The sequence below is a fragment of the Camelina sativa genome, chromosome 8 (genome assembly GCF_000633955.1).
Source record: "Camelina sativa cultivar DH55 chromosome 8, Cs, whole genome shotgun sequence".
Taxonomy (NCBI): Eukaryota; Viridiplantae; Streptophyta; class Magnoliopsida; order Brassicales; family Brassicaceae; genus Camelina; species Camelina sativa.
Window position 1 is genome coordinate 26456576 of NC_025692.1, and position 19782 is coordinate 26476357.

Here is a 19782-nt window from a genome sequence, read left to right on the forward strand (position 1 = left end):
TCCTTCATTGGCAAGGCAAACCCATTGATAATACTACCAAGAATCTCCAAAAGCTCCCCAATCCCGCTGTCTAAAATTTTGATATTAGTTGGAGTGCATCATTGGTTGCATTAGATTTACTTCACACATGTCAATAAGATAACCAATATTAATTTTATTTCAATTTTTAAATTAACTTTCCCATAATTTCTTATCAAATTTAGATTTTGTTGAGTACAATTTAAATATGGATTGAGAAATCAGAATCACCATAAAAAAGATTTTCAAAAGAGAAAAAAAAAAAAAAAAAATCTAATGGCTTGATTTAAGGACCTTTTTTTCCAGACCTTCAAAATAAATAATTAAAATATAATATTTTGCAACTATTAGTGAAATTGTGAAGAAGTAAAAGAAAGAATATTATTAATTGGATGATTTGGTAACTGTTTTTCTTCTAAGAAGTGATCATAGGATCTTCTCTTTCTCGCTCCTCTACTGCTTCATCTAATCTCCTCCACCTATCTTGGCGTTGCTCTTCCACTTGTTTAGATTTGGCTTGTTTCTCTTCGTACTGTTGCTGGCAATCTTCAAAGAGTTCAGGGTCCATCTCCATGAACATTCTCTTTATATTCGCGCTTAGACCGTGAACTGCTTGGTTCCAGTGAGATTCTGTGTTTTTCTCCAGCGAACCGAATATGATAGGAAGGATCACGCTTCTGTTCTGAGCAATTAGACCCACTACGTGCTCGTTGTTCCATAAGAACAGAGCTCGTTCTGCAACCTGCATTGCATGATAATATATGCAGCACTTGAGTATGAGAGATTGAAAAATTTCCTTAGTAATTCAAGCAATATGTTTGGTTAAACTTTAAGCTATCAACCCCTTGTAGAGAAGATGAAACCATGATGTGCAAAGAGAATTCAATCATGCATGAACAAACCACAAACAAAGGTTTCAATCAATTCAGCGGAGTTGGTTGTCTGGCAGAGCTAAATCAAGACGAGTGACACACGAGACGATTAATGTAAGAATCAAATAATTCATTTAGCAGATTGTAATAGCAATTGCATGAGATAACCCTATCAACAGATATGGGCTACTGAACAGATTCAGTTTACTGAAGAAGCATGGGATATTGGAAGAAACAACAAGCAAACAAATAAAACTATGACAACAATGCCAAGCACATAAATTACAGTACTTTTTTCAAATGAGGAGTCAGAACATGAGTTTGAGGTAATAGGCCTAGATCATTGCCTCGATATGCAAAATTACTACACAACATAAGCCTTTTCATACAAGAAGCTAAACAGGAAAGGCTCCAAAAATGAGAAATTTTAACGAGCAGATTGAAAAGAGAAACCAAGCCATACGATACGAGATTTTACTAACCTGAAAATTAGAGCTACTGAGGCATCGAGCAATCTGTTGGAACAGAGGGACCATACAGCGTTGGAACTCAACAGTTTGTGTTGCCTCCAGAACCTCTTCAAGTTCAGCAAGAAAGAGAACCTCTTTTGTACAGTTTGTCACAGGCCAAAACTTTAGCAATCCCCTGATCACTGTATCCGCAAGCTTATAATCTTTCTCCACAAACTGAACAATGCAGTAAGACAACTGCTGATGATACATTGCGATAGGTTTCGGCTTATGCAGCGGTATCAACGCCCTGATCAGAAAAAGCTTGTGCTCCTCCTTCATTGGCAAGGCAAACCCATTGATAATACTACCAAGAATCTCCAAAAGCTCCCCAATCCCGCTATGTCTCTCAGTCTCGTAGATAAACCTATAGAATATATAATTCATTGCTTTCCTAATAAAGGGCCTGTGGACCATAAACTTGCCATAAATCCTATGAAGAATCGTTTTCAAGTACTCCCTTTCTCTAGGATCTTCAGTCTCAAACAACTCAAGAAGCTTCAACACAAAGGAATGGCCAATATAACGTTTAGCAACTTTAGTATCTGTGTCAGAAGGAACAATGTATCTAAGAAGCAACTCGTAAACAAGCTGTAAATGAGGCCAAGATGGTTCCAAGTAAGGCTCCTCTTCCTCGAGATCAGCAGGCTCTTGACCTGTATTCTCATGTGAAGCAGGAGGAAGACACCTGAATATATTAAACGAAACCATTTTAACCATTTCTTCTTGACAGAGTTCAGTGAGCTTCCCTGCACCAGACTGAATGAAATCAACAAGCTCTAATAAAGTCTGCCTTTTTATCTCCTTCTCCCTCGCGTTCTTCAACGTATCTGTGAAATCAAACTGGAAACAGCAAATCTGGAGTTTCCTCAAGAACAAGGATTGACGCTCGGAAACAGAAACGTCTCTGAACAAAGAAAGAGGCTCGACTGAATACATAGGAGGAGGAGGAGGATGGGGTTGTGCCGTTGTTGAACCTGGAGAAGAAGGAAGCAGTGAACCACGAGATGCGTGATTTACAACCATATTGTTGGATCCATGACCTGGTGGATCAAACCCATACATAGACGAATCATTCGCCTCAGTTCTAGAGGCCTTTCGATGTGCACCTTTCATGATCTTCTTAAACATGGCTTCAGAGAGAGAACCCTAAGTTGTTGTTTCTCCCTATTTAGAAACCCTAAGTTTCGCGAACTCAAAATTGAATCAAGCGTGAAACGAAATGAAAGATGAATTGAATGAATCTCTTAAGTATTTCAGATTCAAAAATTGCTTTACAACAACAAAGAAGAAGAAGAACCTTCTTCCACTACACTTCTTCTGTATCAATCTTCGAGTTTGCTTTCTGTGAGATCTGAAAATGGTGAAATTAAACCGTTGGATTGATCGAAGAGATCCTCGGAGATTTGGACAGCGAATTTTTCCGGTGAGCGAGAGAGAGAGAGAAGAGAGAAATTAAAATGGAAACAGAAAAAAAATAATATAATTACGATATTTTTGAAATTTCACTTTGTTATTCAAAAATTCTCTTCAATTCACAACCAAAGACACGACGATATTATTATTATTATAAAAAAAATGTTTTTAAAATAGTTTTTGATGTTTTTTTTTGTTTAATTATCTTCTTGAAATCACATTTTATGTTTTTATCCTAAACGTTAGCGTAAGTGTGATGGTTCTTGTGTGCACGTGGCTTGTGAGTGAAGTGCTCGCAACTTAACTATTTGGTCCATATATGAATAATGATCATTATTCTGATTATGCAACAACAACAACAACAAAAAAACGACTTAATTTCTATAATTTTATTTTATAAAACATTACGTAAATGATAGGCCTAGTGAAAGATGATGCTTTAGAAATAAAAATAAACACATAATGTATGAATTTCATTATCCATTTGAAATTAACATGACATTACAAGAAGGATAGTGACAAGTGGTCATCAATAGATTTTAATGATGAAAGAAATCAAATAAACCGAGTAGTCGCTATAGACAAAATCTTTTAAATTTTATATTCCAAAATTTTACTATGGATGGGATAATATCATAATAACAACCTTAGAAGATAACGAAGGGATACATCATACAACAACAAGGCAGGACTCGATTGGATTGGATTGGATTTTGATGACTTTAATTTTTTAAAAAGTGGTTATATCTCAAGTTAAGTGTTTAAAGCTCAACCAGTACAGTGATCCGAGTTTTAGTGAGGGATTCGACATTACCCACATGCCAGCAAAAGATTCTAGACAACAACAACAAAAAAAAAAAAAAAGAGAGAAGTAAACATATAAGAAAGACCAATTGGTAATTTCATCTTCCAGCATCTTTTATCCAAAACATCACAGATACAAAAAGCTTTATTGACATACGTTTTGATTGTTTAACCAATTTTATCATAATAATTATATGGTACGTCAACGTCACTATTCGTCATGTGGCGGAATGGCTCGTGAAAAGTAATGGTGCTTGGTAATGTATTAAAATCATCATGTGTTTTTTGGTTTAAGCAAACTAAAAGATTAATTTATATCCTTCCTGAGGTTCGAGGGAGGAGCTCCCGAAGAAAAGGCGTTGAAACTTAATGGAACTGACTAGGGACGATGGACTGCAATCGTTAAGCCTGCAACCTGGGATCTTCCTTATCCTAGGTCTTTTGCTACTACTGCCGAAGCACAAAGGTACATTTTGATAATTAATATTATATCTTTATCTTCTGCAAGTAAATATTAGGATGTACTACTAATTTTTAGGTATCTGTTACATATATGTTTTCTAGCCAGAGCTTTGTCATGTAACTAATTTGGTTATTTCTCTCCTTGAATAATCAATAATTCAATATCATTATTTTAATTAGGGTCCGCACTAGAGGAATTGACACTTCGCTTCCTAAGATTGATAACCAGATCGCGCTATGTAGACATTTCTCTTCATGTGGAGAGGTCTCGGAGGTTGCTGTTATCTGTGATAGGTTTGTGTGTGGCTTTTTTCTTCCTAGCTACAAATTGTTTTTTCCCAACTCTCCAAAGTTATATTGAATTCTAACTAACTAAAGTTTCCCTCTGTCTCTCTGTTGTATTTTACAGCGGTTTTGCTGACATTTTTATAAAAGGAGAAAGATGTGTAGAAAAGGCGCTGGAACTAAATGGATGTAAAATGGGAAATAGGATTCTTTCTGTTGCACTTGTTGTACCCGACCCCCCGAAAAGAAAGGGGGTCACCAATTCCTGTGGCCAGATGCACCCAAGTACATAATAAATTTGCTCTTGCTTATTTGATTTTTTTTTTTGTTATGCAAATTAAAACCTCTCATTAGTTTCGTGGTTTACACTTTATATTAGGGTTTTTTATTGACCCTGTTACTAAGAAGATGAAGAAGCCGGAGACGGAGTGGGCGAGAGAGATGCTGAAGAGGATGAAGATGAAGATCGAGAGGGACAAGAAGGATAAGAAGATGGAGAAGTTGAGGAAGAGGAAGATGAAGATGAAGACCGTAGATGGAGATTGAGATGGAGAAGTAGAAGGCTCTCCCTTAGGAGAAGACTAAACCTCGTTGGTGTTGTTAGCTATGATACAATGCAACCTTTGTTTTCTCTTATCACTTCGGTTTTTCTTTTGTTTTTGTCTGCATGTTAAAAAGTAAGTAAGCCCAATAATCATCATCGGCCTGCCTTTCTCTGTAAGCTCAATAACCACAAATCAAATAAACCGAGTAGTCGTAATAAACAAACTTACAAGAAAACAAAGGGATACAACAAGAAGGCATGACTCGATTGGATCAGATTTGGGCTCAACTAGTACAGTGATCCGAAATTTACTGAGGAATTCGACATCTCCTCCCCCCACATGCAAGACACCAAAAAAAGAAAGAGAAGTAGACATAAGAAAAGACCTGTTTACATAGCATTTTTAACGGGAAAATTACCAAAAAGTTTTCAACGTATAAGATTATCACAATTGGTAATTTCATCTTCCAGCTTCTTTTATCCAAAACATATCCACAAATACAAAAGCTTTATTGAAAAGAAAAAAGACTCGGGCTCAATCCTGCTTAACCCCACCCGTCTCCTCCGCAACTACAGGTTTAGCTATTGTTTCTGTACCTTCAGTTCCAGTTTCAGCAGCCACCTATTATTACAAAAAAGGTTCTTTACACATAAGATTCAAATGCAAACACATATAAGGGTGAAAAGTCAGATACCGGATACAAAGTGAAATATTCAGAGAAGAGTAATATAATAATGAACTTCATGGGAGCTAATGGAATCATACAAAATTGTTGGATTCAATCAGGTATAACCGTATAAACATTCAACTGAAGCATCACAGCTATGTTTTCACCAACCCAAGAAACAAGTCAACTAAGAAAGTACTAAATGTATGTCTGGATAAAAAAGCGCCAAACAAGTGAGTCAGTCTTTTCACTTACTTTGGTAGCGTTGTCGTTATTATTAGCAACAGGCTTGAAAGGACAAGCTGGAGGAACTCTCGCTGGCTTCCTGTACTCCCATCCAAGCCACGCGTACAATTTCGCCTAGTCATTAAGTATTAACAGTCAAAACTCAAAAGAGTTAACAAAATGATTAGACGAAAACACTACCTGCAAGATTCACTAAAGCCATGACCTCTAATTAAAGACTGTGTTATCTTAAACATTAGTACAGTCTAAAAGATAATCTTCTTCCCTTTCAAATCTCAGATTTTGTTAAAGTAATCTCCTTTTCTTCTTTCAGATATAAAGCTATCTCCTTTGAGACTAAATTGAATGCAACAATCTTAGCATCTTAAAAAAATTGGAAATTGTAGTAAGTTCCGACAGAATCAATCTGATCATTCTGTCGAGGAGAGAAAAGAAAAAGAAAAAAAAAACGAAACTTTAACGAATTCAAGAAAGGAGTGCGATTTACCATGAAGAAATCGATGATGCGAGGCATTAAATTGACGAGCGGGACGAGGAACAGCGGCACCAAACACATAACGCAAACCTGTGAAATTTTCAGAAACTTTAATACTGAAAATCGAAAACTAGATGAATTAATTAAAAAAAAAAAAATGAAATCGAACAAATCTAACCATATTTGCAATTAGGGTTCTTGACTCAGGAATTGGGAATTTTCGACAAACAAAATGAATCGCGCGATGATTTTGTACTTCCCCTGAAGTCGTTGTCGTCGCTTTGCTTTTATTTTATTGACTTTTAAAAAATCTGATCTACAATTAAAGCAAAAGTCACCGAGAAAGTTTTGACGGCGTTACCGAAAAGTTCATTATTAATTGACGGCGTTAAGATATAATAAACGTGGCTTTGACGCTCAATAAAACGTTACAATATACCAAAAGAGCCCTTTTAGTATTGTGATTTGCAGATATAGTAACGTTTGTAGTCTCCCATTGTAACCAAAACATATTTGGTGACAACTGCAAGAGACTATTTTTATGAATAATAATCTTAATTCAGCATTTTTTAATACATGATGATGACAATGTGGAAAGATCAATTAGGTCCCTAATATGGTTCAGTAGTAGGGGGTGTTTAGGCGCCATCGCCTTTGCAAGGAACGTCTGCACAGCGACAGACTGGTTTTCCAGAAGCTTCCCAGCCATTAAAGCCGCGTTCCAAGATCATGATGTTTTTGATTCCACTATCTTGCTTCTTCTCATCTAGATAATTCACGAGCCTTCTTGCACAAGTTGGGCCACGAACCTGCAGTAAGATTTGAATTCAATCAAAACTTAGCAATCATTTCATTTTCGTGTTAGGACTTAGGACAGAAGAAAGAAGTGAGAACTGGCTCAAATCAAAGGTTGCTAAATAAAGGACTGCGCTTGATGATTTGGAGTGTTAGAACCTAGCAGCTAATCGATGTTATTTCTTTTAAGAATGTTCCTACTCCAAAGCATACATAAAGAATAGATGGACTAGTAGGCAAACATTACAAAAGACCGTTGGATTTTGCAAACTTGATCCACTTTTTGATGCATATTTGCAGAAAGTTAGAGAGATACAGATCTCCTTCTAAGCAAAACCCAAACCTATGAAACATGAATCAACTAACCTATCATTATTCAATCATTGCAGGACAGTGCTATATCATGTCTTGTTTCATTATGGGGGAAAAAGATATTGTGGGAAAGTGAAAAGAGAGAGTAAAACACACACACCTGGCTCAAGGCACAGTGGAAGACAAGTGTGTCTTTGTCCTTGACATTTTGAACAAGATGAGAAATCTTGTCATCAAACGAGCCACTCGCATAGTGTAGCGAACCAGCTATATGCCCATCATAGTTCCTCTCTTCATCCCTTCAAAACAAAACAAACCCAATTACACAATATAGTCATACAAAGTCTGGATCTTTTAGCCATAACTCTGAATAAGAAGAAGAACCTAAGTTTAAAGAATTACAAAAGATCGGGCCTTTTCTCTACGCTCCTCAGACTACTTAACCACAAAAGCTTCTGTCCTAAGCTCATGAGATTATTACTAGTTGATGTTTTTCGATTGAGATTCTTCAAAGTTCCAGTTTTTAGAAAACATTGAGATTCCACTTGTTCATAATAATCTCTAATCCCAGAACTAAACATAATTCAAAAGCAAAAGGACTCTCTCTCTCTCTCCTAAACCAGTATTATTACATGGAAGAGCAAAATCAAACCCTAAGACCAATCGGACTGATTCGAACTAAAATTTGCTAAAGAGATCAGATTAGTAACTAAAACCCGACGAAATAAAATCGCTTATGGGAGTACCTGACATCGATGATGGCGATGTTGGGACGACGATGGAGAGGGAGAAGCTGAGTAGAGGTGATGTAAGAGATGCTTCTCGCCATCGCCATTTTTTTCTTTTTAGTGAAAAAGGAAAATATGCTTCTCCCCATCCTCTCCTAATCTCTCTCTTTTCTTCTCTAAAGTCACGAACGAACATTCTCATGGAAGACTACGACCCAATTTGAGGTGACATTTATTTTTGCTATTATTAATATTTCGTATCGATGAACTAACAATAAGCGGGGATAGCTCAGTTGGGAGAGCGTCAGACTGAAGATCTGAAGGTCGCGTGTTCGATCCACGCTCACCGCATTTTTTTTCCCTTTTATTTTGCATTCGGGTCGGATCGGCAATTTCGGGTTTATGCCGATTAGAACCGAACAAAATTTCGGTCCGGTACGGTTCGATGGTCGGTTATATATTTGTTCTTCGAGATCTTCTCAGCGAAAACGTCGCCTTCATCGTCCTACTCCCGCAGAAACGGACACTATCAATTGGCGCTTAATTTTTTGGGGTTTAGCCCTAATGTCGACTCGCCGGCGTTACCCCGGTCCCGGAGTAAGAATTGCACAATACATTGAATCTGAGGATGAAGGAGAAGACTATGGAGAAGAAGACGAACAAAGCGAAGAGGAGGAGGAGGAGGAGGAGGAGGAGGAGGAGGAAGATACCGAAAGCCAACCCAGGGATGTTGTAGTCTCACCTAAGGTTTCACAGAAGGAGAGCCAAGAGAATCAGAAAATGTCACAAGGTATATGTTCATCTTCAGGATCGCAGGAAGATGTGGAATGGAAACACGGCGAGACTGAGGGATTGTTCTGTTTGATTTGTATGGAAGTTTGGACCAACGATGGCGAACACCAAGTCTGGTAATCTCAATTTCCAAATTTTGGGTTTCTCTCTTTGGACTCTCTTTAAAGGCTATAGGCTTTAGCGATTTGATGATTTTATGATCCAGTTCTATCAATTTTTTTGATTACCTAAACAGTAATCATCTAGTTCGTAGTTGATTAGATTTAGGTTCTGTCAAACGAAGTCTTTGAGCATCTCTTTCCACTATTTGATTACTCTGGTCGTCTCTAATATTTTGAATGCAACTAAATGGGTCTTCTCTTTTCTTCTTCTTACTTGTGTGATTCAAGTTGTCTTCCATGTGGACACTTGTATGGGTTTTCTTGCATCAAGAAGTGGCTACAGCAGCGGGGAAGTGCAGGAAAGGTGTGTGGTTGTTGTTATGTAGTTTGTTCGATGATAGTTCATCTTGCTCATAGAGTCACAATGGTTTTTTTTTTTTTTTAGTGTCCGCAATGCATTAGAAAATGTAGCCTGAGAGATGTCCGGAAAATCTATGCATCACGTGTTGCTGCAGTTGATGATGAAGCACAAAAGGTAAATACAATGAGTGTATTTTTCCTAGTTACATACATGATAAGAAATGACAGTATCAAATTCTAATGATATTCTTGTTTTGTATTCGCAGAGAATCTTATTTCTGGAGGCCAAGTTAAGTTCAATTGAACAGAAGGTACGACATATCTGAGCTTAGTTCTTTGAATTGCTTTAAATCATTCAGAAGAACATTTTCCGGATTACTAAAACCTCTCTATGTGTTCAGTATAAGTCATCTATGTAGGTTATGTCTGTCAGTAGACTGGAACATATGTGTGAGCCCCTCATACTAGTATTGTAGGGTTTAATAATATCTTCTTACATGTTTCGCAGACTGCAAGTTGGAGTAACAAAGAAGCTCAATGGAAAAAAATGGAAGCAGAGCTACGATTAGAAGTTAATAAGCTGAAGAAGGTACACTCTTAAGAGTTTGTTGCCACGTAGTCATTCTTAACACTTTGTTATCTGCTTGGAAAGATTATGATAGTTTATGATTACTGCTAAGTGTTAACTAGCCAAATCTGGAATAATAAGTTGGTTCGTGTATCTTTGTTTGTTATTTTCTACACAAAATTGGTACACATGTTTCTCCTATAGTAAGCATCAGGGTAGAAATTTTGTTTTTGCAGAAGATAGCTGATATGGAAAGTATGGCTATGAGTGCGCAGAGAAACTCTAATGTGGCTTCTCAGAATCAATATATACATGGTAATTACACAATTACGTGTTTCATGGTTGCAACACAGGCAGCTTTGTTAACATTAAATATACTTATTAGATCCGATATTATATGGTTGCGTTTTCTGTGTTACCTTAAATCCAATATTTTTCATTTCTATGCTTGCACCATTTTGTTGGATGAATTGTCTCAATGGGATCGTTGTTCAAGTAGAATTGATATGCTGTTGTGCGATTGTTTCCACTCTGACCTTAGGACTTAACTCATGGCATTGAATTACCCAAACAGTAATAGAGGTTTTATAGCTAAGTTGGATAAGTGATTTTGTTTTCTCCTTGAAATTTAATGCATATATACTTCTAAACAGTTGTAAGTGCATGCCTTTCAGGTCATACAAACTACCAAGAACATCACGGACATGCAACTTCTTGCAGCTTCAGACATCAGGTGTGGTATAGTGTTCCATATCAGTCCCATTGTTTTAGAATTTTTGGCTGAAGTACTGTCTGTTTTCAGTTGTGTTGATGTGTCTAACGCAAATTAGATCCTTTTCATCCAATTTTTTGTAGGGAGATTTGCTAGTCAGTGGTGGCCGTTTATTTGACATAGATGGTGGTAGGAAAGTTGTGTTATTGGCTCGTAGGCTCTCAGGTGTTGGTGGAACATTTGTGCTTACACAAGTAGGTTTTTTTTTTCCTGTTGTTCCCGTTTATTTTTGATCTTACACTAGTTTTAAATGATGAAACTATACGTCTTTTAAAATATATGTATATGTTGCAGATGAGCCTACATTCGGGTGAGATTGATGATATTTTGTTGCCTCCTACCACAAGAGCAATTAAAGATCTTCACCTTTCCCCTCACAATAACGGGCTTGCAGTATTTGGTTCTCTAGGAAAAAAATTATCTGTTATAAGCTTGGAGAGCCACAACACTGTCTTATCCTATGATCTACCAGCTGCACCTTGGTCTTGCTCCTGGGATCCCAACAGCTCTCACTCTATTTATGCTGGACTACAGAATGGAATGGTTTTAGTATTTGACAGGCGTCAAACAACGGGACCTTTCGCATCGTTGACTGGCTTAACAACCAATCCAGTACATACTATCCATCATCTCTCTACCAACTCCACTCCAACTTCTGATGTCCGTGCCCTCTTGTCAGCTTCCTCTATCGGGCTGTGTCAGTGGAACATTAATGGCAGCGAGGGAAGGTGAGGTTTTGTGTTTCTCTGACATTGATTCTTGTTCACATCTCATGAAACCAAACCCACAGAACTTTAGCATCTGCTTGGAGAAGTTTAGCAAAACATTTTTTAGGCTCTAACTTGTTATAGTTTCGTTTTTTTTTTCTGTGTGTGTGTAGCCCATCATTAATTTCAGAAACAGGAAACCCAGGAGTTTGCATATCATCCTCGTATTGTCCTCGCAGTGATCATATAGTGGCTTCTTATAGACCGAGAGTTGGTGGATCTTCTGAAGATACAGTCCAGACTCAACCTTCGTTGACCCAAAGAGGAGTCAATAGTAATGGTGTAGATGGATTTCATGTTAGTCTGAAGAGAGGAGGTGGTGATTCTTATTACCAGAAACTGTCATCCACACAAGCTTTTGTAGATAACATACGTCTGCCAAGAACAGCGATTATAGACTTTGGTGAGGGAAAGAATCAACAACTATTTGCATCTTGTGACGAGTCCAGTCGGGAGCTCGTCTTGCAAGATCCTTTGAATTTTGCCGTCTCTCAAAGGTTCCCAATGTGGAGTCATCTTCCGCTCCAAGACGTAAAATACGCTCATGTAAATGGAACGGGTCTGCTTGGTCTCTTAAACGATGAGAAATTGCAGCTTTTTAGGAACGGATCGCCATGAAAAAAGATTGAATTATAGTCTTGCAGGGGTAATAGGATAGTGTACGTTGAAGGGCAAACATGCATGTAAAGCGGTTAAGTACTTGTCTAATATCTGTTGCAATCTGGAGATGCTAATGGAGTAGCCATTACTTTATAATATATTATCTTAGTTATGAATCTAATTGCTTGTTTAATGTAATTTGTTTATGATTCATTGGTGGATTTAAGAAAAATGAGAATGAAAAAGAATGGATAAAGAAGAGAGATTTACAATATTTGATGATGGGTAAAACCGTAAAACACTAAAATTTAAAAAAAAAAGAAAAAAGAAAATCCGACCTGCCGGAATCGAACCAGCGACCTAAAGATTACAGCAACAACTACAGTCTTCCGCTCTACCAACTGAGCTAAGGTCGGTCACGCCAAATCATTGGTTATAATTATTTAAGTAGTATTAATACAATAGTTAGAGCTTTGTTAAAAAGGAAATAAGAAAGAGAGAGATTCCATAGGATTCTCTACACTTAGAGGAGGTATTCAACTTGTTTTTTTAAGGATTTTAAAGTACTGTTAAAATCCTTTGTTATTCAATCAAGGAATTTTAAAAATCTTATGAAATCATATGTTATTCAACTAAAATTTATATAAAATCATTTAAAATAATCTAGAATCTCTTGTTATTCAATCAAGAGTTTATAAAACCAACTTTAAATCTCTTGTTATTCAAAATATCACAACTTTTTTTAGATTGCTACTTTGAATGACTCTATGAGACAGTTTTCTTCTTTTTAGTTGAAAAATACTCTTCTCAAAATCATACCCTTTAACATAAAATTTTGAAGGATTTCGTCTAACCCAAAACCATAGAGCCAGAATAGCTCACTTCTTTTTATAAACTTCTTCATCTTTGTCCCGATTGCCATACGACTACGAGGATTCAAAAACTCTTGCTTCTCTCCTGAAAGGTATCAACGAAGGTGAACCTTCAATTTAACTAATTTCAGAAATTTGGGAAAGTGAAAGAGAACAATATGAATACATACGTACCCACACAGAGGTTAATTAAAGGACTATCAGGCATTAGTTTATATGCTTCAAGGTATTCTCTTGCAGCATCTTGATGTCGGCTTGTCACGGTGAAGTGATGACCAGCAATTAGAATGGGCGGTACGCAATCTCTATACTTACTCCTTAGATGATGCATGAACTTAGCTTCAGTTGATGCTCTTTTCCCTAATCTGCATATAATAATCATAATATGATATTAATTTGGTAAAGTCGTAAACAAAACATGCTTACAATACTCTCCAAGTGAAATGCCGCTCTCTATCTTGAAATGACTCTGTAATAGCAGTTCCAGGCATTCAAACGATACGGATGTTGTTGGATGACATATCTTACACAGTCAAACCACTGCTTTGGATCCATTGTATCACATGATATTTCTGTAAATATTATAAGAAGAAAGGGAGTTAAACACAGGTAATAAACTCAGCTGTAAGATCTACAAGACATGATTTATCAAGGTTGCGTTAGGTACTAGCTCCAAGTGACTGAAGTTCCTTTTTTATCTCAACAGGCAGCATTTTAGCATCCAATCTCCGAGCAAGATTAACTATCTCCAAAGCTTCCCAATATCTTTGCAGGGATGCCAACGCTTTGCACAACTACAAAACAGATAACTTTAGGAGTCATGAAAAACATAAAGCAATATGGTATCAAGGAAGCTATATGGTCATAAGCAAGAAAAAAAGTATGTAAAAGCAACGATATTCAATATATTAGATAATGGTAAAAGATAACAGTTAATTACATCCACGAAAAGATGGTAATACTCTTCATCTTTGATAGCTTCTTCCTGAGTACAAAAGTCAAAGGATAAGCCCAGTCAATATAAAAAGGGAAAAGCATTTTTATGTTTCAAACAAAGAGGTCAGAACCGGCAATAATGTTTCAAACAAAGAGGTCAGAGAAAATTCGCATAAAAACTGTCAAAGTGTTGTTTAATGAAGTAATGTACCATGAGGACCAAATCTTAGGTAAAATATGCACTCGCTTAGACAATGCAGGCAGAAAATCCCCAGAAAAGAGACTACAATTTTCTCTACTGACCTGGTTTTTCCGGAGGAGAAAGCACTAATACAGCTTCATTTCGTTTGCCATCTTCTAGGAGGAGTGAAGCCAGAGTTATGCGAACATCAACCGTATCACTGAGTTCATTCAAAGCTGAGGAATATTTCAGTTGGCAGCAAATCAATTAGAAACAAATGAGAAATTCTCCGGTAACGCTGCTGATCACAATTGTTTTTGATCGATAGGTGTTTTGATCGATAGTTTTAACGAGCACGAAGCACCTGTTCGTGGTGTTCATTTTCACACATGTCAGCCTTTAGTCGTCTCCGGAGGTATACATATATATGCTTTCTTCTGTTCATCTAGAATTTAACATAAAGTTTCTTCCTTGTTATTAACGTTAAAAAAAAAGTCTCATCATTGGGAACCTTAATGCTTCTCTAGTATCTTAATATTGTAAAAGGAAGAAGCTTTGCAATTTTGGTTTGGTTGATATTGTAAAAGGAAGAGGCTTTGCATTCTTCTTCATTACATTACTGATTACAATGATCTTAATGCTTGTCTAATATCTTAATCTTGCAGGGGATGATTACAAGATTAAAGTTTTGAACTACAAAACACGGAGGTGTCTTTTCACTCTTCTTGGCCATCTTGATCATATCCGCACGGTTCAGTTCCATCATGATCATATCCGCACGGTTCTTCTTCTTCGTTTCCAATGTCGAGAGGACCAGGTCGTTTAGCACAGTTCGCTGATGCTCAGTCCAATCAAGCTTCTCTTGTCTCCTTTCACTCTTGCCTTTAACATCGCTAGCTCTGCACCTCGTGGCTTTGGCATCTCTGAATTCGTCTCAAAACTTTCTTATTTCTCTGTTTTTGTGAGTTGTTTTCTCTGTTCTTAGCTGTTGTAAAGAAACAAACCATCACCATCCTTGTTCTCTCTCTTTTCAGCCATAGAAACCATCATCATAATCAGTAAACTCTCTCTCTTTTCTCCCTCTAATTTGAAAAGTCTTTCATGTACTGCAATTTGCAGTCTGCAAAATACGTTTGTTTTTGTTCTGGTCTAGATAGACAAATCTTCAGAAATAAGCAATTAATAAAAATCTATAGCAAAATCTTTTAAAATCAAACAAAGTTTCCTAATAAAATTTCATATAATCTGATAGAATCACATTTCATTCTCTAAAACAAAAATAAAAATAAATCTAAAATACAAACAAGTCTCCTAAACATCTCCTAAATCTTACAAAATTCTAAAATATTAAAATCTTCCAAAATCCTTAAAAAAACCTTTTTACACGTTTCCGATTTCTTCTGTCTGTGCGAACTTTTTCTTGGCGAGAGAGAGGAATTAATTATCTCTTTCAGTCGCCGTCGTCGAAGATTTCAATCAGCTTATTAGGTTTACATCCTTCTCTCTCTCTTGTTTATCTTGGTTTTGATTTTGCAAGATTGTGAGATTGGAATGAATCACTTATATTATTATATCCTTTCTCCATTGGCTGCTTTTGTTTATATCTCTCTGAGTAAGTCCCCATGAATAATTTGGTTTTGTTTTTGGAAATCTGGGTCGAACCAATTCTAGGGTTCCATCTTTTGCCTTCTCGTTTTCCAGAATCATATTGTAGTCCCAATTGTAATTAGAATCATATTGTAGGTTCTAGGCTTCTTCCCTTTATTGTAATTAGAATCATATTGTAGTCCCAATCTCAACTCTTGATAATAGTAGTTAGTTTGCTATTGTGTAATGTGTATTGAAAAATTGTTATATCTCGTTACTTGGTGGTGATTAACTGATTATGATGACTACAAGTTTTTTTTTTTTTTTTTTTTCCAGAGTTTTTCCAGTCTCGGTTCAAACTTCGAGTTTTGGGCATTCTGATCTGTCTTTGATTCTTCTACAAAGGGATCTTTGTAAAGGACAATGGAAGCTAATGTTGTTGATTCTGCTAATGTTGTTTCAAGTTCTCCAAACATTATTGATCAAGAAGAATCGACTGAGAACAACTTTGTGAACAATGGTAGTAAGCGCTTTATCACCCACCTTTCTTTCACAGTTTATGTTTTTAGGGTTTTTGAGATTTTGACTCGAACAATATTTATTGTCCTCTACGGGTTAGCTGATATAGTCTTTTTGACAATTAAGAGAAAACTGATTGTCTCATCAGGTTTATTAGTGGTCAGTAGATTTAGACTGAATACTTATGATGATCAGCTTTGCTCAATTTCTTTAGTGTCTCTTCTTTAGACTGAACGTAAACATAATCTTAAATTGTGATTGCTCTTTATTGTGCAGCTGAGATTGCGTGGCAAGAGTTGAGAAAGAAGTGGGTTGGTGATCCATCTAATAGGACTTCAGAGATGCCTCTTGAACCTGTGATAAGGTACATAATAATAAATCTTAATTATTCATTGCGTCAAGCTTTCATGTTTTTACATATACTGTATTTTTTAAACTCCTTTTCTCACTCTACATTCTTTTGTAATCTGTAGCTTCAACGCTACTTATGAAGAATTGCTCACATCCACCACTCCTTTTCAGAAGCCCATCCCTCTAGCTGTGAGTTCCTCCTACAAATACTCCATATTAAACTTTTCATCTTCTGCTTTAAGTTTGGGTTTCTTCTTCTGTTTTCTTCGATATGAATCTCCTGTCATAGCTATCACACATCTCATGTTGGTTGCAATCTTCTTTAAATTGCAGGAAATGGTGGATTTTCTGTTTGATATTTGGCACGGGGATGGTCTCTTCGAGTAGGTAACACCGAGAGAGGGGGGATTCTCAGTATTCTTGGTACAGAATTTAGTTGCAGGCTCTAATGATCAAAATTCCAATATCTTTGAGAAGAGACTCTGATCCTGTTTTTCATTGACATACCATGAACATATATATATAACTAATTTTTAATTAGGTTTTTTTGAGATTCTCTTCCATGAGACAATTCACCAAAAAAACAAAGCAAGGATCACGCTTTTGTTTAATTATCTTATTCTATAAGAGAGTTCGACTAACATATAAAGATGCCATTTGTGATGCTTCTTCACCACCATGTGATATTTTGTACACTTTTCTTGATTAATCATTTTAGTATTGGCATTGAAGATAAACTTGTAAGTGGATATGGGATTTAAGGGGATAAAAAAAAAAACGTGTATGATCTTGATAGGCGCGACTGCGTTTGGTGATTACGATTGTGTGTTTGTGTGCGTTTTAGGTGTCGAAACGCACTCACTTTTACATTGCCCATAGAAAGGTCAAAAAGGGAAAAATCGTTGACCGTGACTAATGACATTCTATGATAACGAAGCTTATATATTAGTCTCGTAGTAACAGAATTTATAATCGTTTTAGAAAAAAATGAAGATGATTCTGATAAGTGATAACAGATATTTTTTTTTTATACAAATCAATATATAAACAACAACTTAATACTAGGTTAGTTGTCAATTGTACTAGATTCTGAATGATGATGTATTGGTGGTATTGCATCATGGTTTTTACATTTTACATTTACTTGAATTACTACTGTAAGTCTCCTGTTATATACTTATATTAGATTTAAAGAAAAGAAAAAGAAAAAAAAAAACAAGTTGCAAAGAAAATTCTTTTATTATTACTTTTTCTATATATATGCAAAGAAGAAAATCTTGAATGAGCAAAGCTTTTTTTGTCTTTCTTCTCTGTTATCACATCATTCAAATTTTCTTCCTATTATTATTTTGTCAATATTCATAATTTTCTTTTGTTTTGTTATCTTCTTTGGTGGATTTTTAGATAAATTGGGTGTGGCAATAAAAAATTGTAAAATAGTCCCATAAGGGAAATTAAAATTAAAAAAAAAAAAAAAATCCATAGTGAAAGGAAGAATCTGCTGCTCTTAATAAAAGAGTCCAAAAACGAATTTCTCGTTTTTAGTTTTTATCTCTCTGCAATCTCCTCCAGCCAATCTTAAATACTTCCGACGAGGTAGATAGATAGATATCTCGAGAGTCGTCGGAATCAAAGGTGAGAAAACTTTTTGAGTTTTATTATTTATATCCCAAAAAAGCTCCTAAATCTGTGGATTACTCAATCTAATTGCAAAAAGCATTGGGGGTTTTTTTTTTTCTTAGTTTGGGTTTTTATTGATCTTTGCTTTGCATATTTTGGGGGTGAGAAGAGGAGAGATGGAGATCGACAAAGCGATCGGAGAAAGCGATGATAAGAGGTTGAAGACCAAGTACAATAACGCCATCTTCGTTATTAAACGAGCTCTTACTCTTTACTCGTCAGTCTCCCCTCTCTTACTTCATTTAGTTTCCTCTTACCTGATCTCTAGATTCATTTTTCGTTTGTTTGTTGCTGGAGATTTAAGATTCAACTTTGAAAATCTGAAGACAAAAAGATACAATTTGAGAAAGATACAACTTAGAAGCTGATCATTGATCTCAGTGAAAAGTTTCTAGTAGCAAATATTATATAATGGTTTGAGAATATCTTGGGATGATTTTGCTTTTTGTGTATTTCTTGGTTAACTGCCTAGATTCTAACCATATCTGACCATGTCCATGGCATTATAAAAAAAGTTCATCCTTTTTTCTCTATGGATGAAAGACGATGAGTTATATGACATGTGAGGATCTTTTCATGAAAAGAGTCGTCAAGATTCATGGGTTTTGTCACATTTGTTAAAGGAAAACTAAAGATAACTTGACTTTGTTTTCGCCTACAAGTTCACTACACTTGGCTGCTAACCCCTTCTTGGTGGCAAGACCTTATCAATTATATGTGTTGTCAATTGAATTCAATAACGTGTAATGATTTGTATAGTTAGGAAATTAAAGATTATTTCTATTCATTTCTTGTTTGCTGTGTGCCCATCATGTTCAATGTTTGTGTATGCTGTCCAAATATTACATTATGGTTGTAGATTAAGTGATAATTTTCAAGATCAAAATCCATTTTACTTTACTGATTCCTGAAAATATTGAGCTTGTCGACTTCTGCAGTATTGAAGAGGTCGCCTTTAGCTTCAATGGAGGAAAAGACTCTACTGTAAGTTACTGCAACTGTTCCCTTCCGGATATCTCCTTTTTGGATATTTTCTTCCCCTCTTTCCTAAGTAATAATAATGTGTGTCATCATGATTTTAGGTACTGTTGCATCTTCTTAGAGCTGGCTATTTTTTGCATATGAAAGAGCAGAGTTGTTCTAATGGAGGTCTATCAAGTTTTCCAGTCCGGACCATATATTTCGAGAGCCCTTCTGCCTTCACTGAGATCAATGCATTTACATATGATGCAGCTCAAACGTAAGAAAAGTACTGTTCTTCTGCATTCATTTTTTTCTTTCTCGTATTTATATCGTCTAATTGAAGATGATAGCATTTTGGTTAAGATTGTCAAACCGCGTCTGCTCCCAGAATGATATTCTTTCTGCGGTTAGCTAATCATCTTATTCTATATGGGCAGTTACAATCTGCAACTTGATATCATTCGCCAGGATTTCAAATCCGGGTTAGAGGCATTACTAAAGGCTAACCCTATCAGAGCTATTTTCCTTGGCGTCCGAATTGGTGATCCTACTGCGGTTAGCTTCACTTCAAATCTTTAATCTCAAGATTTAGATACAAA

At 36.1% G+C, this 19782-nt stretch overlaps 7 protein-coding genes and 2 non-coding genes across 15 annotated transcripts in view; 4 read left to right on the forward strand and 5 right to left on the reverse strand.

Moving 5' to 3' along the window:
• On the reverse strand, positions 304-2530 carry LOC104708779 (serine/threonine protein phosphatase 2A 57 kDa regulatory subunit B' alpha isoform-like). The gene is made up of 2 exons (XM_010425403.2): positions 1373-2530; positions 304-760 (listed from the first exon to the last, which is right to left on the reverse strand). The coding sequence occupies exons 1-2, from the start codon at positions 2528-2530 to the stop codon at positions 434-436; spliced, it is 1485 nt and encodes a 494-aa protein (XP_010423705.1). The 3' UTR covers positions 304-433.
• On the reverse strand, positions 5118-6601 carry LOC104708782. The gene is made up of 4 exons (XM_010425405.2): positions 6478-6601; positions 6312-6389; positions 5834-5938; positions 5118-5532 (listed from the first exon to the last, which is right to left on the reverse strand). Exons 1-4 carry the CDS (start codon positions 6478-6480, stop codon positions 5446-5448), a joined length of 273 nt encoding a protein of 90 aa, XP_010423707.1. The 5' UTR covers positions 6481-6601; the 3' UTR covers positions 5118-5445.
• On the reverse strand, positions 6696-8310 carry LOC104708783 (dual specificity phosphatase Cdc25). Its single transcript, XM_010425406.1, has 3 exons — positions 8153-8310; positions 7567-7705; positions 6696-7108 (listed from the first exon to the last, which is right to left on the reverse strand). The coding sequence occupies exons 1-3, from the start codon at positions 8281-8283 to the stop codon at positions 6938-6940; spliced, it is 441 nt and encodes a 146-aa protein (XP_010423708.1). The 5' UTR covers positions 8284-8310; the 3' UTR covers positions 6696-6937.
• TRNAF-GAA lies at positions 8413-8485 on the forward strand. Its single transcript has one exon. It is a non-coding gene; the product is annotated as a tRNA-Phe (tRNA).
• LOC104708785 (E3 ubiquitin-protein ligase RFWD3-like) lies at positions 8635-12277 on the forward strand. 2 transcript variants are annotated; one of them, XM_010425407.2, is made up of 10 exons: positions 8635-9042; positions 9316-9391; positions 9473-9562; positions 9654-9698; positions 9896-9976; positions 10192-10270; positions 10630-10688; positions 10811-10921; positions 11022-11455; positions 11608-12275. In XM_010425407.2, exons 1-10 carry the CDS (start codon positions 8699-8701, stop codon positions 12110-12112), a joined length of 1824 nt encoding a protein of 607 aa, XP_010423709.1. In that variant the 5' UTR covers positions 8635-8698; the 3' UTR covers positions 12113-12275. The 2 variants fall into 2 exon arrangements, with proteins under 2 accessions (XP_010423709.1, XP_010423710.1); XM_010425408.2 differs by having other exon boundaries at positions 8932-9042; positions 9490-9562; positions 11608-12277.
• TRNAY-GUA lies at positions 12427-12510 on the reverse strand. Its single transcript is given in 2 exon segments — positions 12427-12462; positions 12474-12510. It is a non-coding gene; the product is annotated as a tRNA-Tyr (tRNA).
• Positions 13094-13913, reverse strand: LOC109125988. Its single transcript, XM_019228852.1, has 4 exons — positions 13907-13913; positions 13634-13760; positions 13424-13538; positions 13094-13331 (listed from the first exon to the last, which is right to left on the reverse strand). Exons 2-4 carry the CDS (start codon positions 13677-13679, stop codon positions 13094-13096), a joined length of 399 nt encoding a protein of 132 aa, XP_019084397.1. The 5' UTR covers positions 13680-13760; positions 13907-13913.
• Positions 15403-17359, forward strand: LOC104708786. 3 transcript variants are annotated; one of them, XM_019229002.1, is made up of 5 exons: positions 15403-15571; positions 16007-16193; positions 16466-16553; positions 16663-16729; positions 16874-17359. In XM_019229002.1, the coding sequence occupies exons 2-5, from the start codon at positions 16094-16096 to the stop codon at positions 16925-16927; spliced, it is 309 nt and encodes a 102-aa protein (XP_019084547.1). In that variant the 5' UTR covers positions 15403-15571; positions 16007-16093; the 3' UTR covers positions 16928-17359. The 3 variants fall into 3 exon arrangements, with proteins under 3 accessions (XP_019084547.1, XP_010423711.1, XP_019084548.1); XM_010425409.2 differs by having other exon boundaries at positions 15428-15571; positions 16007-16190; XM_019229003.1 differs by lacking the exon at positions 15403-15571 and adding an exon at positions 15579-15695.
• Positions 17871-19782, forward strand: part of LOC104708788 (FAD synthase) — a 6701-nt gene continuing 4789 nt past the window's right edge. The window contains exons 1-3 of one of the 4 annotated variants that reach the window (XM_019229005.1): positions 17871-18175; positions 18330-18437; positions 19159-19204. In XM_019229005.1, coding sequence (XP_019084550.1) covers positions 18337-18437; positions 19159-19204 — 147 coding nt within the window. In that variant the 5' untranslated portion in view covers positions 17871-18175; positions 18330-18336. Of the gene's footprint in view, positions 18176-18282; positions 18438-19158; positions 19205-19782 lie in introns of all 4 variants that reach the window. The other 3 variants (XM_010425415.2, XM_019229004.1, XM_010425416.2) reach the window with 3 other exon arrangements.

Coding starts and splice junctions, on each gene's coding strand:
- LOC104708779 (XM_010425403.2), bottom strand. CDS start 2,530: ATGTTTAAGAAGATCATGAAAGGTGCACATCGAAAGGCCTCTAGAACT. Junction 761..1,372: donor TCAGTAGCTCTAATTTTCAG/GTTAGTAAAATC, acceptor CATGCAATGCAG/GTTGCAGAACGAGCTCTGTT.
- LOC104708782 (XM_010425405.2), bottom strand. Junction 5,939..6,311: donor GCATCATCGATTTCTTCATG/GTAAATCGCACT, acceptor CTTAATGACTAG/GCGAAATTGTACGCGTGGCT. Junction 5,533..5,833: donor ATAACGACAACGCTACCAAA/GTAAGTGAAAAG, acceptor TTGTAATAATAG/GTGGCTGCTGAAACTGGAAC.
- LOC104708783 (XM_010425406.1), bottom strand. CDS start 8,283: ATGGGGAGAAGCATATTTTCCTTTTTCACTAAAAAGAAAAAAATGGCG. Junction 7,706..8,152: donor ATCGCCATCATCGATGTCAG/GTACTCCCATAA, acceptor TTTGTTTTGAAG/GGATGAAGAGAGGAACTATG. Junction 7,109..7,566: donor TCCACTGTGCCTTGAGCCAG/GTGTGTGTGTTT, acceptor ATCTTACTGCAG/GTTCGTGGCCCAACTTGTGC.
- LOC104708785 (XM_010425407.2), top strand. CDS start 8,699: ATGTCGACTCGCCGGCGTTACCCCGGTCCCGGAGTAAGAATTGCACAA. Junction 9,699..9,895: donor TAAGTTCAATTGAACAGAAG/GTACGACATATC, acceptor CATGTTTCGCAG/ACTGCAAGTTGGAGTAACAA. Junction 11,456..11,607: donor ATTAATGGCAGCGAGGGAAG/GTGAGGTTTTGT, acceptor GTGTGTGTGTAG/CCCATCATTAATTTCAGAAA.
- LOC109125988 (XM_019228852.1), bottom strand. CDS start 13,679: ATGCTGCCTGTTGAGATAAAAAAGGAACTTCAGTCACTTGGAGCTA. Junction 13,539..13,633: donor ACTTCAGTCACTTGGAGCTA/GTACCTAACGCA, acceptor TAATATTTACAG/AAATATCATGTGATACAATG. Junction 13,332..13,423: donor TATTACAGAGTCATTTCAAG/ATAGAGAGCGGC, acceptor TATTATATGCAG/ATTAGGGAAAAGAGCATCAA.
- LOC104708786 (XM_019229002.1), top strand. CDS start 16,094: ATGGAAGCTAATGTTGTTGATTCTGCTAATGTTGTTTCAAGTTCTCCA. Junction 16,554..16,662: donor CCTCTTGAACCTGTGATAAG/GTACATAATAAT, acceptor TGTAATCTGTAG/CTTCAACGCTACTTATGAAG. Junction 16,730..16,873: donor AGAAGCCCATCCCTCTAGCT/GTGAGTTCCTCC, acceptor TTTAAATTGCAG/GAAATGGTGGATTTTCTGTT.